At 46.1% G+C, this 16,453-nt stretch overlaps 1 protein-coding gene across 1 annotated transcript in view; it reads right to left on the bottom strand.

Annotated features, from left to right (window-relative positions):
• Nucleotides 1-16,453, bottom strand: part of LOC134983256 (zinc finger protein 260-like) — a 77,055-nt gene that overhangs the window by 38,145 nt on the left and 22,457 nt on the right. The window contains exons 2-5 of the mRNA XM_063948981.1: nt 14,998-15,029; nt 6,733-6,850; nt 6,554-6,651; nt 5,903-6,398 (exon numbers count right to left, since the gene is read on the bottom strand). Coding sequence (XP_063805051.1) covers nt 5,903-6,398; nt 6,554-6,651; nt 6,733-6,805 — 667 coding nt within the window. The 5' untranslated portion in view covers nt 6,806-6,850; nt 14,998-15,029. The remainder of the gene's footprint in view (nt 1-5,902; nt 6,399-6,553; nt 6,652-6,732; nt 6,851-14,997; nt 15,030-16,453) is intronic.

Here is a 16,453-nt window from a genome sequence, read left to right as displayed (position 1 = left end):
CAGTTTTTTGTTGAGGCGAGATGCCATCATGTCCACCTTTGGTTTTTCCCAATGGTTCACAATCATGTGGAAAACTTCCGGATGAAGTCCCCACTCTCCCGGGTGAAGGTCGTGTCTGCTGAGGAAGTCTGCTTCCCAGTTGTCCACTCCCGGGATGAACACAGTGCTATGACATGATTTTCCGCCCAGCGAAGAATCCTTGCAGCTTCTGTCATTGCTCTTCTGCTTCTCGTGCCGCCTTGTCTGTTTACGTGGGCGACTGCCGTGATGTTGTCCGACTGGATCAACACCGGCTGACCCTGAAGCAGCGGTTTTGCCAAGCTTAGAGCATTGTAGATCGCTCTTAGCTCCAGTATATTTATGTGAAGAGACGTCTCCAGGTTTGACCATACACCCTGGAAGTTTCTTCCCTGTGTGACTGCTCCCCAGCCTCGTAGGCTGGCATCCGTAGTCACCAGGACCCAGTCCTGTATGCCGAACCTGCGGCCCTCTAACAGATGGGCACTCTGCAACCACCATAGGAGAGACAACCTTGTTCTTGGTGACAGTGTTATCCGCTGATGCATGTGCAGATGCGATCCGGACCATTTGTCCAGCAGATCCCACTGAAATATTCGTGCATGGAATCTGCCGAATGGAATTGCTTCGTAAGAAGCCACCATCTTTCCCAGGACTCTTGTGCATTGATGTACTGACACATTTCCTGGTTTTAGGAGGTTCCTGACAAGTTCGGATAACTCCCTTGCTTTCTCCTCCGGGAGAAACACCTTTTTCTGAACAGTGTCCAGAATCATTCCCAGGAACAGCAGACGTGTTGTCGGGATCAATTGAGATTTTGGAAGATTCAGAATCCACCCGTGTTGTTGAAGCACTACTTGGGTTAGTGCTACACCGACTTCCAGCTGTTCTCTGGACCTTGCCCTTATCAGGAGATCGTCCAAGTAAGGGATAATTAATACGCCTTTTCTTCGTAGAAGAACCATCATTTCGGTCATTACCTTGGTAAAGACCCGAGGTGCCGTGGACAAACCAAACGGCAGCGTTTGAAACTGATAATGACAGTCTTGTATCACGAACCTGAGATACCCTTGGTGTGAGGGGTAAATTGGGACATGCAGATAAGCATCTTTTATGTCCAGGGACACCATGAAGTCCCCTTCTTCCAGATTCGCTATCACTGCTCTTAGTGACTCCATCTTGAACTTGAATTTCTGTATGTACAGGTTCAAGGATTTCAGATTTAGAATAGGTCTTACCGAACCGTCCGGCTTCGGTACCACAAATAGTGTGGAATAATACCCCTTTCCCCGTTGTAGGAGGGGTACCTTGACTATCACCTGCTTAGAATACAGCTTGTGAATGGCTTCCAATACCGTCGCCCTTTCTGAGGGAGACGTTGGTAAAGCAGACTTTAGGAACCGGCGAGGGGGAGACCTTTCGAATTCCAACATGTAACCCTGAGATACTATCTGCAGGATCCACGGGTCCACCTGTGAGCGAGCCCACTGATTGCTGAAAATCTTTAGTCGGCCCCCCACCGCTCCTGAGTCCGCTTGTAAAGCCCCAGCGTCATGCTGATGGCTTTGTAGAACCCGGGGCGGGCTTCTGTTCCTGGGCAGGGGCTGCTTGCTGCCCTCTCTTACCCTTTCCTCTGCCTCGGGGCAGATAAGACTGTCCTTTTGCCCGCTTGTTTTTATAGGAGCGAAAGGACTGCGGCTGAAAAGACGGTGTCTTTTTCTGTTGGGAGGGGGTCTGAGGTAAAAAAGTGGATTTGCCGGCAGTTGCCGTGGCCACCAGATCCGATAGACCGACCCCAAATAATTCCTCTCCTTTATATGGCAATACTTCCATATGCCTTTTGGAATCCGCATCACCTGACCACTGTCGCGTCCATAAACTTCTTCTGGCAGATATGGACATCGTACTTACTCTCGATGCCAGAGTGCAAATATCCCTCTGAGCATCTCGCATATAAAGAAACGCATCCTTTAATTGCTCTAAAGTCAATAAAATACTGTCCCTATCCAGGGTATCAATATTTTCAGTCAGGGAATCCAACCACACTACCCCAGCACTGCACATCCAGGCTGAGGCTATTGCTGGTCGGAGTATAACACCAGTATGTGTGTATATACTCTTCAGGGTAGTTTCCAGCCTCCTATCTGCTGGATCCTTGAGGGCGGCCGTATCTGGAGACGGCAACGCCACTTGTTTTGATAAACGTGTGAGCGCTTTATCCACCCTAGGGGGTGTTTCCCAGCGCGCCCTAACCTCTGGTGGGAAGGGGTATAGTGCCAATAACTTCTTAGAAATTAGCAGTTTTCTATCTGGGTTAACCCACGCTTCATCACACACGTCATTCAATTCCTCTGATTCAGGAAAAGCTACAGGTAGTTTTTTCACCCCCCACATAATACCCCTTTTTGAGGTACCTGCAGTATCAGAGATCTGCAAAGCCTCCTTCATTGCCGTGATCATATAACGTGTGGCCCTATTGGAAAATACGTTTGTTTCTTCACCGTCGACACTAGATTCATCTGTGTCGGTACCTGTGTCGACTGACTGAGGTAAGGGACGTTTTACAGCCCCTGACGGTGTCTGAGACGCCTGAGCAGGTACTAACTGGTTTTCCGGCCGTCTCATTTCGTCAACTGACTTTTGTAATGTACTAACATTATCACGTAATTCCATAATTAAAGCCATCTATTCCGGTGTCGACTCCCTAGGGGGCGACATCACCATTACCGGCAATTGCTCCGCCTCCATACCAACATCGTCCTCATACATGTCGACACACACGTACCGACACACAGCAGACACACAGGGAATGCTCTTATCGAAGACAGGACCCCACTAGCCCTTTGGGGAGACAGAGGGAGAGTTTGCCAGCACACACCAAAAGCGCTATAAAATGTATATAAACAACCCTAAAAGGTGTTGTTTCTGATATAAGCGCTTTAAAATATATAAATATCGCCAAAATATGCCCCCCTTCTCTTTGTTACCCTGTTTCTGTAGTGCAGTGCAGGGGAGAGTCCTGGGAGCCTTCCTCACAGCGGAGCTGAGCAGGAAAATGGCGCTGTGTGCTGAGGAGAATAAGCCCCACCCCCTTTTCGGAGGGCTTTTCTCCCGGGTTCTGAGATATCTGGCCTGGGTTAAATACATACATATAGCCTCAATGGCTATATGTGATGTATTCTTTTGCCATAAAAGGTATTAAATATTGCTGCCCAGGGCGCCCCCAGCAGTGCCCTGCACCCTCCGTGACCGTTCAGTGTGAAGTGTGTAGCAACAATGGCGCACAGCTGCAGTGCTGTGCGCTACCTTCATGAAGACTGAAGAGCCTTCTGCCGCCTGTTTCCGGACCTTCGATCTTCAGCATCTGTAAGGGGGATCGTCGGCGCGGCTCCGGGATGAACCCCAGGGTGACCTGTGTTCCGACTCCCTCTGAAGCTATGTCCAGTAGCCTAAGACTCCAATCCATCCTGCACGCAGGTGAGTTGAAAATCTCTCCCCTAAGTCCCTCGATGCAGTGAGCCTGTTGCCAGCAGGACTCACTGAAAATAAAAAACCTAAAAACTTTTTCTAAGCAGCTCTTTATGAGAGCCACCTAGATTGCACCCTGCTCGGACGGGCACAAAAACCTAACTGAGGCTTGGAGGAGGGTCATAGGGGGAGGAGCCAGTACACACCATGTGATCCTAAAAGCTTGCTTTTGTGCCCTGTCTCCTGCGGAGCCGCTATTCCCCATGGTCCTGACGGAGTCCCCAGCATCCACTAGGACGTTAGAGAAAGGAGGTTTACTTCTTTCTCTCCCAACCGCTCGTCTATGCAGAAGGGAAATGTCTGCTGTTTATTGAGAGATGCTCCCTGTAAGGAATATAGAAATTTGCCACTTGTAGCTGAACTTGCAAAAGACCCCCACCCAATTTGCATCAGTTAAATTAAAGTCTCCCATGATTATGACTTCTCCCTTTAAAACCATTTTAATGATGTCCAACAATAGTGTTAGGGTCTCCTGCCCTGTGCTGCCACGTCGTCATGGCAACTGGGAGACAAGTGCTAGCGGAGTAACCTGAGCGCAGCTGATACTCCGGTTCGGGTCTTTTGCTGTGCAGTGGTTACAGGCTCTGTGCACGGCAGGGGATCCGGTTTTTGTGCTCACAGTCTGTGAGGTCTGAGTGGGGCGTGGACAGCACCTGCTTTATAAGGCCTCTTCTCAGGTTAAGCAGATGCTGCTGAATCTTTGTTGGTTAGTCAGTTTCTGAAAGTTAGCCAGTACTGTGTAGCTTTGTATTTGTTGTTGCTTACTGCAAATAGGCCTGGGGATTTGGTACTACACTCTGCCAACCCAGACCTAGCAGTAAGACTGGAGTCAGTCGTTTAGCTTGCTGGGGTTCTTTTACTACTCTGTGAACTTAGCAAGTTTGCGGCTGTATTCTAAGACTTGACTGCATAAATCCTGTCTCACTGTGCAAGGTGTCAGGTGTCAGCTTAGTGGCAGTAAGCTGAACCTGTGCACTGCAAGTGAGAATTAGGATTGTGGAGACTCTCCTTGTGTCTATCATTCCATCTCTGACCAAGGAGTTTACTGCCACACCCGTTGGTAACCCTTTAGGGTTTTGCTGTTGCCCTTAGCAACAGCATTTCGGGTTCTCTACGTATTAAAACACAACATCTTGCTTTTCCCATCTGAGCATTACTAATACTAGGGAGACACCCAGTTCCTTAGCCTCTGGGCTTCTCTGTTCACTTTGTGTGTATTTTGTTACCCTATCACCTTCTGTGTACGTAATGTCATATTTCCCAGTCTGTCTGTGAGTTCATTTGTTTTGCATACCTATCCGTTCAGACACCAGTACATTCCTGCGGGCACTGGTGTGCATAACAGTTCAAACACCAGTACATTCCTGCAGGCACTGGAGTGCATAACAGTTCTGACACCTGTACATTCCTGCAGGCACTGGTGTGCATAACAAATAGATTCCTGTCCAAATCCTGCCCCTGGCTAGGTGGTCTACAGATCACCCCAATGCGAATAATGTCCTTCTTCCCGGTTTCTGTGGTGACCCAAAGGGCCTCAGAATTGTCTAAAATATTTTTTATTAATTGAAGTAGCCTTTATGCTTTTTTTCAACATACATTGCTACCCTTCCTCCTATACTGACCATTCTATCCTTCCTAAATAAATTGTATCCTGGAATAGCTATGTCCCAGTCATGATCCTCATTGCACCATGATATTGCCACAATATCCAGGTTATCCCTTCTCATTATCACTATTAACTCTGGAAATTTGTCTCCTAAGCTCCTAGCATTTGCACATATAGCTTTAAAAATTATGTCCGTGCATCTGTTATTAGTAGCCATGTCCAGACAGTACAAAATAAATGACAAGTTTAAAGTTGAAATTACCTGTTTAGTGATGTTGCTCAGTATTTGGTATTTGCTTTTTTTAACTAATCAGGAATCAAACTCTGTCCTTTACACCACGATTACACCTCGCTAAATGTAATGATATAAACCTGACCACAAATGGCCAAATAGGTCTACTATATACAAGGAATTATTTAATACGTGCATCATCTAACAAAATGAAGGTTATTTAATAAAAGGTTGCTAAACTGAGAAATTTAGATCTCATACAAATTAGGCGCTCCACAAAAAACACACTACTACTTATATATGATTCCTAAAAATAAACTTCTGCTTGTTACTTTTAATAACACTATAGTGATGTGTGTAATAACTCTCTACATGTGATGTTTGTCATGGATAAACTTGTGTTATAAACACCCAACTGAGAACAGGGCTGATGGCGGAGGAGGGTGAAGAATAAGAGATTGCTGTAGTGACTGAGCAATGAGAATATGTGACTTCTGTAATAAGTGTTTATTACTCACCTGTGCTGATATCTGTAGGGATCTCCTCCTCCTTACACTGCTGATCACCCCTCACATACATCTCTTCTTCTCCCTCTATATCTTCTGCCTTTATATCAGTCACATACGTCTCTTCTTCTCCCTCTGTATGTTCTGCCTTTATATCAGTTACATACGTCTCTTCTTCTCCCTCTATATCTTCTGCCTTTATATCAGACACATACGTCTCTTCTTCTCCCTCTGTATCTTCTGCCTTTATATCCGTCACATACGTCTCTTCTTCTCCCTCTGTATCTTCTGCCTGTATATCAGTCACATACGTCTCTTCTTCTCCCTCTATATCTTCTGCCTTTATATCAGTCACATACGTCTCTTCTTCTCTCTCTATATCTTCTGCCTTTATATCAGTCACATATGTCTCTTCTTCTCCCTCTATATCGTCTGCGTTCATATCAGTCACATACGTCTCTTCTTCTCCCTCTATATCTTCTGCCTTTATACGAGAAAGACGTTCTACCTAAATAACCCAAAAAATACAATGGCATTTTCATACTTTTTGATTAAACTGAGGTGAAACAGTATAATATCAGTGTATAATACACACAGCTCCTCTACAGATCATATAGTGAGAATCACTTTGGTATATTGGATGAGACCCTAAATCCCACCTACCTGATCCTCCTGTGGGATCCTGTGATTCTCCTCTGTACAATCCTGGGAATAGAGAGGACGGGGACATCTCTCTGGGGTATCTCTGTTACTGGGTCCATCTGTAGGAGACACACAGTGACTGAGTACAGTGTATATATGTGATTATCAGATGATGTGTGTGTATATAGGGGCCCCCATACCTGCTCTCCCCTGTACAATACATGACAGTCTCCTCTTACCCAGTGATGTGAGGGGCCGGTGGTTCTCCATCATCACGTCCTTGTACAGACCCCTGTGTTCCTCTATATACTCCCCCTCCTGCATGGAGACATAGACAGTGACATCCTGACACCTTATAGGCACCTGACACACACAGTGATACAGTCATCACCCAGACACATCCCCTGGTGTTACTGTATAATGTCCCATTCCCAGCAGTCACCTATCCAGTCATCACCCAGACACATCCCCTGGTGTTACTGTATAATGTCCCATTCCCAGCAGTCACCTCTCCAGTCATCACCCAGACACATCCCCTGGTGTTACTGTATAATGCCCCATTCCCAGCAGTCACCTCTCCAGTCATCACCCAGACACGTCCACCGGTGTTACTGTATAATGTCCCATTCCCAGCAGTCACTTCTCCAGTCATCACCCAGACACATCCCCTGGTGTTACTGTATAATGTCCCATTCCCAGCAGTCTCCTCTCCAGTCATCACCCAGACACATCCCCTGGTGTTACTGTATAATGCCCCATTCCCAGCAGTCACCTCTCCAGTCATCACCCAGACACATATCCTGGTGTTACTGTATAATGTCCCATTCCCAGCAGTCACCTCTCCAGTCATCACCCAGACACATCCCCTGGTGTTACTGTATAATGTCCCATTCCCAGTAGTCACCTCTCCAGTCATCACCCAGATACGTCCCCTGGTGTTACTGTATAATGCCCCATTCCCAGCAGTCACCTCTCCAGTCATCACCCAGACACATCCCCTGGTGTTACTGTATAATGTCCCATTCCCCGCAGTCACCTCTCCAGTCATCACCCAGACAAATCCCCTGGTGTTACTGTATAATGCCCCATTCCCAGCAGTCACCTCTCCAGTCATCACCCAGACACGTCCCCCGGTGTTAATGTATAATGCCCCATTCCCAGCAGTCACCTCTCCAGTCATCACCCAGACACATATCCTGGTGTTATTGTACTCCCAAGTCTCCTCAGACCCCAGTCATGTCCCTGTATTATTACTATAGATAGAAGTGACGTTATTGTGACGCTCCCAGATCCCCTCACCTCCCGAGTCATGTCCCTGTATTATTACTATAGATACAAGTGATGTCACTGTGATGCTCCCAGAGCCCTCACCTCCCCAGTTATGTCCCTGTATTATACACAGACATGAAAGGGCCCCAACCGTGCACGATTATAGTAAGAGAACCCGAGTGGTTTATCAAACACAGCCCCACAACTTTCTTGTGGAATCATATTTTATGTATTGCATGCATTACCTTATGTATAGGTGGGGTACATTATTATGTATAGGTGGGGTATATTATTATGTATAGGTGGGGTATATTATTATGTATAGGTGGGGTATATTATTATGTATAGGTGGGGTATATTATTATGTATAGGTGAGGTATATTATTATGTATAGGTGGGGTATATTATTATGTATAGGTGGGGTATATTATTATGTATAGGTGGGGTATATTATTATGTATAGGTGGGGTATATTATTATGTATAGGTGGGGTACATTAATAAGATTTTACTTACCGATAAATCTATTTCTCGGAGTCCGTAGTGGATGCTGGGGTTCCTGAAAGGACCATGGGGAATAGCGGCTCCGCAGGAGACAGGGCACAAAAAGTAAAGCTTTTCCCAGATCATGTGGTGTGCACTGCCTCCTCCCCCTATGACCCTCCTCCAGACTCCAGTTAGGTACTGTGCCCGGACGAGCGTACACAATAAGGGAGGATTTTGAATCCCGGGTAAGACTCATACCAGCCACACCAATCACACCGTACAACCTGTGATCTAAAACCCAGTTAACAGTATGATAACAGCGAAGCCTCTGAAAGATGGCTTCCTTCAACAATAACCCGAATTAGTTAACAATAACTATGTACAATTGTTGCAGATAATCCGCACTTGGGATGGGCGCCCAGCATCCACTACGGACTCCGAGAAATAGATTTATCGGTAAGTAAAATCTTATTTTCTCTATCGTCCTAGTGGATGCTGGGGTTCCTGAAAGGACCATGGGGATTATACCAAAGCTCCCAAACGGGCGGGAGAGTGCGGATGACTCTGCAGCACCGAATGAGAGAACTCCAGGTCCTCCTTAGCCAGAGTATCAAATTTGTAAAATTTTACAAACGTGTTCTCCCCTGACCACGTAGCTGCTCGGCAAAGTTGTAATGCCGAGACCCCTCGGGCAGCCGCCCAAGATGAGCCCACCTTCCTTGTGGAGTGGGCCTTTATAGATTTAGGCTGTGGCAGGCCTGCCACAGAATGTGCAAGTTGGATTGTGCTACAGATCCAACGAGCAATCGTCTGCTTAGACGCAGGAGCACCCACCTTGTTGGGTGCATACAAGATAAACAACGAGTCAGATTTTCTGACTCCAGCTGTCCTTGCAATATATATTTTTAATGCTCTGACAACGTCCAGTAACTTGGAATCCTCCAAGTCACTTGTAGCCGCAGGGACTACAATAGGCTGGTTCAGATGAAAAGCTGACACCACCTTAGGGAGAAAATGCGGACGAGTCCGCAGTTCTGCCCTGTCCGAATGGAAAATCAGATATGGGCTTTTGTAAGATAAAGCTGCCAGTTCTGAAACTCTCCTGGCCGAAGCCAGGGCTAGAAGCATGGTCACTTTCCATGTGAGATACTTTAAATCCACCTTTTTTAGTGGTTCAAACCAATGAGATTTTAGAAAGTCCAAAACCACATTGAGATCCCACGGTGCCACTGGAGGCACCACAGGAGGCTGTATATGCAGCACTCCCTTAACAAAAGTCTGGACTTCAGGGACTGAAGCCAATTCTTTTTGAAAGAAAATCGACAGGGCCGAAATTTGAACCTTAATAGATCCCAATTTGAGACCCATAGACAATCCTGATTGCAGGAAATGTAGGAATCGACCCAGTTGAAATTCCTCCGTCGGAGCACTCCGATCTTCGCACCACGCAACATATTTTCGCCAAATTCGGTGATAATGTTGCACGGTTACTTCCTTCCTTGCTTTAATCAAAGTAGGAATGACTTCTTCCGGCATGCCTTTTTCCTTTAGGATCCGGCGTTCAACCGCCATGCCGTCAAACGCAGCCGCGGTAAGTCTTGAAACAGACAGGGACCCTGCTGAAGCAAGTCCCTCCTTAGAGGTAGAGGCCACGGATCTTCCGTGATCATCTCTTGAAGTTCCGGGTACCAAGTCCTTCTTGGCCAATCCGGAACCACTAGTATCGTTCTTACTCCTCTTTGCCGTATTATTCTCAATACTTTTGGTATGAGAGGCAGAGGAGGAAACACATACACGGACTGGTACACCCAAGGTGTTACCAGCGCGTCCACAGCTATTGCCTGCGGATCTCTTGACCTGGCGCAATACCTGTCCAGTTTTTTGTTGAGGCGAGACGCCATCATGTCCACCATTGGTCTTTCCCAACGGGTTACCAGCATGTGGAAGACTTCTGGATGAAGTCCCCACTCTCCCGGGTGAAGGTCGTGTCTGCTGAGGAAGTCTGCTTCCCAGTTGTCCACTCCCGGGATGAACACTGCTGACAGTGCTATCACATGATTCTCTGCCCATCGAAGAATCCTTGTAGCTTCTGCCATTGCACTCCTGCTTCTTGTGCCGCCCTGTCTGTTCACATGGGCGACTGCCGTGATGTTGTCCGACTGGATCAACACCGGTTTTCCCTGAAGCAGAGGTTCTGCCTGGCTTAGAGCATTGTATATTGCTCTTAGTTCCAGAATGTTTATGTGAAGAGACGTTTCCAGGCTCGTCCATACTCCCTGGAAGTTTCTTCCTTGTGTGACTGCTCCCCAGCCTCTCAGGCTGGCGTCCGTGGTCACCAGGATCCAATCCTGTATGCCGAATCTGCGGCCCTCCAATAGATGAGCCCTCTGCAACCACCACAGAAGAGACACCCTTGTCCTTGGAGACAGGGTTATCCGCAGGTGCATCTGAAGATGCGACCCTGACCATTTGTCCAGCAGATCCCTTTGGAAAATTCTTGCGTGGAATCTGCCGAATGGAATTGCTTCGTAAGAAGCCACCATTTTTCCCAGGACTCTTGTGCATTGATGTACAGACACCTTTCCTGGTTTTAGGAGGTTCCTGACAAGCTCGGATAACTCCTTGGCTTTTTCTTCTGGGAGAAAAACCTTTTTCTGAACCGTGTCCAGAATCATCCCTAGGAATAGCAGACGAGTTGTCGGTATTAACTGGGATTTTGGAATATTCAGAATCCAACCGTGTTGTTTTAGCACTTCTTGAGAGAGTGCTAATCCCATCTCTAGCTGTTCTTTGGACCTTGCCCTTATTAGGAGATCGTCCAAGTATGGGATAATTAATACGCCTTTTCTTCGAAGAAGAATCATCATCTCGGCCATTACCTTTGTAAAGACCCGAGGTGCCGTGGACAATCCGAACGGCAGCGTCTGAAACTGATAGTGACAGTTTTGTACAACGAACCTGAGGTACCCCTGGTGTGAGGGGTAAATTGGAACGTGGAGATATGCATCCTTGATGTCCAAGGATACCATAAAGTCCCCCTCTTCCAGGTTCGCTATCACTGCTCTGAGTGACTCCATCTTGAACTTGAACTTTTTTATGTACAGGTTCAAGGATTTCAGATTTAGAATAGGCCTTACCGAGCCATCCGGCTTCGGTACCACAAAAAGAGTGGAATAATACCCCTTCCCTTGTTGTAGAAGAGGTACCTTGACTATCACCTGCTGAGAGTACAGCTTGTGAATGGCTTCCAAAACTGTCTCCCTTTCGGAGGGGGACGTTGGTAAAGCAGACTTTAGGAAACGGCGAGGTGGATCTGTCTCTAGTTCCAACCTGTACCCTTGAGATATTATCTGCAGGATCCAGGGATCTACCTGCGAGTGAGCCCACTGCGCGCTGTAATTTTTGAGACGACCGCCCACCGTCCCCGAGTCCGCTTGATAAGCCCCAGCGTCATGCTGAGGCTTTTGTAGAAGCCGGGGAGGGCTTCTGTTCCTGGGAAGGAGCTGCCTGTTGCTGTCTCTTCCCTCGGCCTCTGCCTCGTGGCAGATATGAATAACCCTTTGCTCTCTTATTTTTAAAGGAACGAAAGGGCTGTGGTTGAAAGGTCGGTGCCTTTTTCTGTTGGGGAGTGACTTGAGGTAGAAAGGTGGATTTCCCGGCTGTAGCCGTGGCCACCAAATCTGATAGACCGACTCCAAATAACTCCTCCCCTTTATACGGCAAAACTTCCATATGCCGTTTTGAATCCGCATCGCCTGTCCACTGTCGCGTCCATAAAGCTCTTCTGGCCGAAATGGACATAGCACTTACCCGTGATGCCAGTGTGGAGATATCCCTCTGTGCATCACGCATATAAAGAAATGCATCCTTTATTTGTTCTAACGACAGTAAAACACTGTCCCTGTCCAGGGTATCAATATTTTCAATCAGGGACTCTGACCAAACTACCCCAGCACTGCACATCCAGGCAGTTGCTATAGCTGGTCGTAGTATAACACCTGCATGTGTGTATATACTTTTTTGGATATTTTCCATCCTCCTATCTGATGGATCTTTAAGTGCGGCCGTCTCAGGAGAGGGTAACGCCACTTGTTTAGATAAGCGTGTTAGCGCCTTGTCCACCCTAGGAGGTGTTTCCCAGCGCTCCCTAACCTCTGGGGGGAAGGGGTATAATGCCAATAATTTCTTTGAAATTAGCATCTTTTTATCGGGGGCAACCCACGCTTCATTACACACGTCATTTAATTCTTCTGATTCAGGAAAAACTATAGGTAGTTTTTTCACACCCCACATAATACCCTGTTTAGTGGTACCTGTAGTATCAGCTAAATGTAACGCCTCCTTCATTGCCAAAATCATATAACGTGTGGCCCTACTGGAAAATACGGTTGATTCGTCACCGTCACCACTGGAGTCAGTGCCTGTGTCTGGGTCTGTGTCGACCGACTGAGGCAAAGGGCGTTTTACAGCCCCTGACGGTGTTTGAGTCGCCTGGACAGGCACTAATTGATTGTCCGGCCGTCTCATGTCGTCAAACGACTGCTTTAGCGTGTTGACACTATCCCGTAATTCCATAAATAAAGGCATCCATTCTGGTGTCGACTCCCTAGGGGGTGACATCCTCATATTTGGCAATTGCTCCGCCTCCACACCAATATCGTCCTCATACATGTCGACACACACGTACCGACACACAGCAAACACACAGGGAATGCTCCTAACGAAGACAGGACCCACTAGCCCTTTGGGGAGACAGAGGGAGAGTTTGCCAGCACACACCAAAAGCGCTATATATATATCAGGGATAGCCTTATAATAAGTGCTCCCTTATAGCTGCTTTATTATATCACAAAATCGCCATAAATTTGCCCCCCCTCTCTGTTTTACCCTGTTTCTGTAGTGCAGTGCAGGGGAGAGACTTGGGAGCCGTCCTGACCAGCGGAACTGTGAGAGGAAATGGCGCCGTGTGCTGAGGAGATAGGCCCCGCCCCTTTTTTGGCGGGCTCGTCTCCCGCTATTTAGTGTATCCAGGCAGGGGTTAAATATCTCCATATAGCCTCTGGGGGCTATATGTGAGGTATTTTTAGCCTTTATATAGGTTACATTTGCCTCCCAGGGCGCCCCCCCCCAGCGCCCTGCACCCTCAGTGACTGCCGTGTGAAGTGTGCTGAGAGGAAAATGGCGCACAGCTGCAGTGCTGTGCGCTACCTTTAGAAGACTGCAGGAGTCTTCAGCCGCCGATTCTGGACCTCTTCTGATTTCAGCATCTGTGAGGGGGCCGGCGGCGCGGCTCCGGTGACCCATCCAGGCTGTACCTGTGATCGTCCCTCTGGAGCTTGATGTCCAGTAGCCAAGAAGCCAATCCATCCTGCACGCAGGTGAGTTGACTCCTTCTCCCCTCAGTCCCACGCTGCAGTGATCCTGTTGCCAGCAGGAATCACTGTAAAATAAAAAACCTAGCTAAACTTTTTCTAAGCAGCTCTTTAGGAGAGCCACCTAGATTGCACCCTTCTCGGCCGGGCACAAAAATCTAACTGGAGTCTGGAGGAGGGTCATAGGGGGAGGAGCCAGTGCACACCACATGATCTGGGAAAAGCTTTACTTTTTGTGCCCTGTCTCCTGCGGAGCCGCTATTCCCCATGGTCCTTTCAGGAACCCCAGCATCCACTAGGACGATAGAGAAATTATGTATAGGTGGGGTATATTATTATGTATAGGTGAGGTATATTATTATGTATAGGTGGGGTATATTATTATGTATAGGTGGGGTATATTATTATGTATAGGTGGGGTATATTATTATGTATAGGTGGGGTACATTATTATGTATAGGTGGGGTATATTATTATGTATAGGTGAGGTATATTATTATGTATAGGTGGGGTATATTATTATGTATAGGTGGGGTATATTATTATGTATAGGTGGGGTATATTATTATGTATAGGTGGGCTATATTATTATGTATAGGTGGGATATATTATTATGTATAGGTGAGGTATATTATTATGTATAGGTGGGGTATATTATTATGTATAGGTGGGGTATATTATTATGTATAGGTGGGGTATATTATTATGTATAGGTGGGGTATATTATTATGTATAGGTGGGGTATATTATTATGTATAGGTGGGGTATATTATGTATAGGTGAGGTATATTATTATGTATAGGTGAGGTATATTATTATGTATCGGTGGGGTATATTATTATGTATAGGTGGGGTATATTATTATGTATAGGTGGGGTATATTATTATGTATAGGTGGGGTATATTATTATGTATAGGTGGGGTATATTATTATGTATAGGTGGGGTATATTATTATGTATAGGTGGGGTATATTATTATGTATAGGTGGAGTATATTATTATGTATAGGTGGGGTATATTATTATGTATAGGTGGGGTATATTATTATGTATAGGTGGAGTATATTATTATGTATAGGTGGGGTATATTATTATGTATAGGTGGGGTATATTATTATGTATAGGTGGGGTATATTATTATGTATAGGTGGGGTATATTATTATGTATAGGTGGGGTATATTATTATGTATAGGTGGGGTATATTATTATGTATAGGTGGGGTATATTATTATGTATAGGTGGGGTATATTAGTAGAACGGTTCATGGTTTGAGTATTATATGATATAACTGTATAAGGTGGCCTATAACTTCTTACATATTAAAACTAGCATACTTACGGGTGGAACTGTCTCCGTATCTGTGGAAGAGCCTGAAATCACAAAGGAAAGGTACGATAGGTAAATGTGCATAGTCCTATCTGGTTACATCACATACTAATGTTATAGGCGACCACTACAGGGGTAGGGTATTTCTTAAGCGATTAGAGTATTGGGCTCTAAATAGCTTGGGTGGAGGCACATTGCACCTGTACCCCCAGGTAAAGAGGAGTTACATTACTATAGATATAAGTGATCTCACTGTGACAACCCCAGATCCTCTCACCTCCCCAGTCTTGTCTCTGTATTACTACAGATATAAGTGATGCCACTGTGACGCTCCCAGATCCCCTCACCTCCCCAGTCATGTCTCTGTATTATTACTATAGATATAAGTGATGTCACTGTGACACTCCCAGTTCCCCTCACCTCCCCAGTCATGTTCCTGTATTATTACTATGGATATAAGTGACGTCACTGTGACGCTCCCAGATCCCCTAACCTCCCCAGTCATGTCTCTGTATTATTACTATAGATATAAGTGATGCCACTGTGACGCTCCCATATCCCCCTCACCTCCCCAGTCATGTACCTGTATTATAACTATAGATATAAGTGATGTCACTGTGACACTCCCAGGTGTGTGATGTACATTTGCTTCATACTGAGCAATATTTTTAATCCCCACAATTACATATAATACATTTTATAATAATGACACTAAAGGCTGCACCCCAGTATAAAGATAATAACAGATGTCTTTAAAAGCAGGACACCTCAGGCCATTCATCCAGTATTGTAGGACATCACCACCACTCACAATGTATAATAATAATAATACCAGGACACCACAAGCTGCTGTTCCTGTATAATAATAACCGTACACAAAAATCTGCTCCCCCTGTATAACACTAATAACAGGACACCACAGGCCGCTCCCCATGTATAAAAATAATAACAACAGGACACCACAGGTTGCTCCCCCTGTATAATAACAATAACAGGACACCACAGGCTGCTCCCTCTGTATAATAATAACAACAACAACAACAACAACAGGACACCTTAGGCCGCTCCCCCTGTATAATAATAATAATAATAATAACAGGACACCCCAGGCTGCTCCCTCTTTATAATAATAACAGGACACCACAGGCCGCTCCCTCTGTATAATAATAACAGGGCACCACATGCTGCTCCCCCTGTATAATAATAACAACAACAACAACAACAGGACACCTTAGGCCGCTCCCCCTGTATAATAATAATAACAGGGCACCACATGCTGCTCCCCCTGTATAATAATAATAACAACAACAACAGGACACCACAGGCTGCTCCCCTGTATAGTAATAATAACAGGACACCACAGGCTGCTTCCCCTGCATAGTAATAATAACAGGACACCACAGGCTGCTCCCCCTGTATAGTAATAATAATAACAACAGGACACCACAGGCTGCTCCCCCTGTATAGT

The sequence above is a fragment of the Pseudophryne corroboree genome (genome assembly GCF_028390025.1).
Source record: "Pseudophryne corroboree isolate aPseCor3 chromosome 3 unlocalized genomic scaffold, aPseCor3.hap2 SUPER_3_unloc_103, whole genome shotgun sequence".
Lineage (NCBI taxonomy): Eukaryota > Metazoa > Chordata > Amphibia > Anura > Myobatrachidae > Pseudophryne > Pseudophryne corroboree.
The sequence above is the reverse complement of the archived record's forward strand: the minus strand, read 5'-3'. Positions and strand labels throughout refer to the sequence as shown.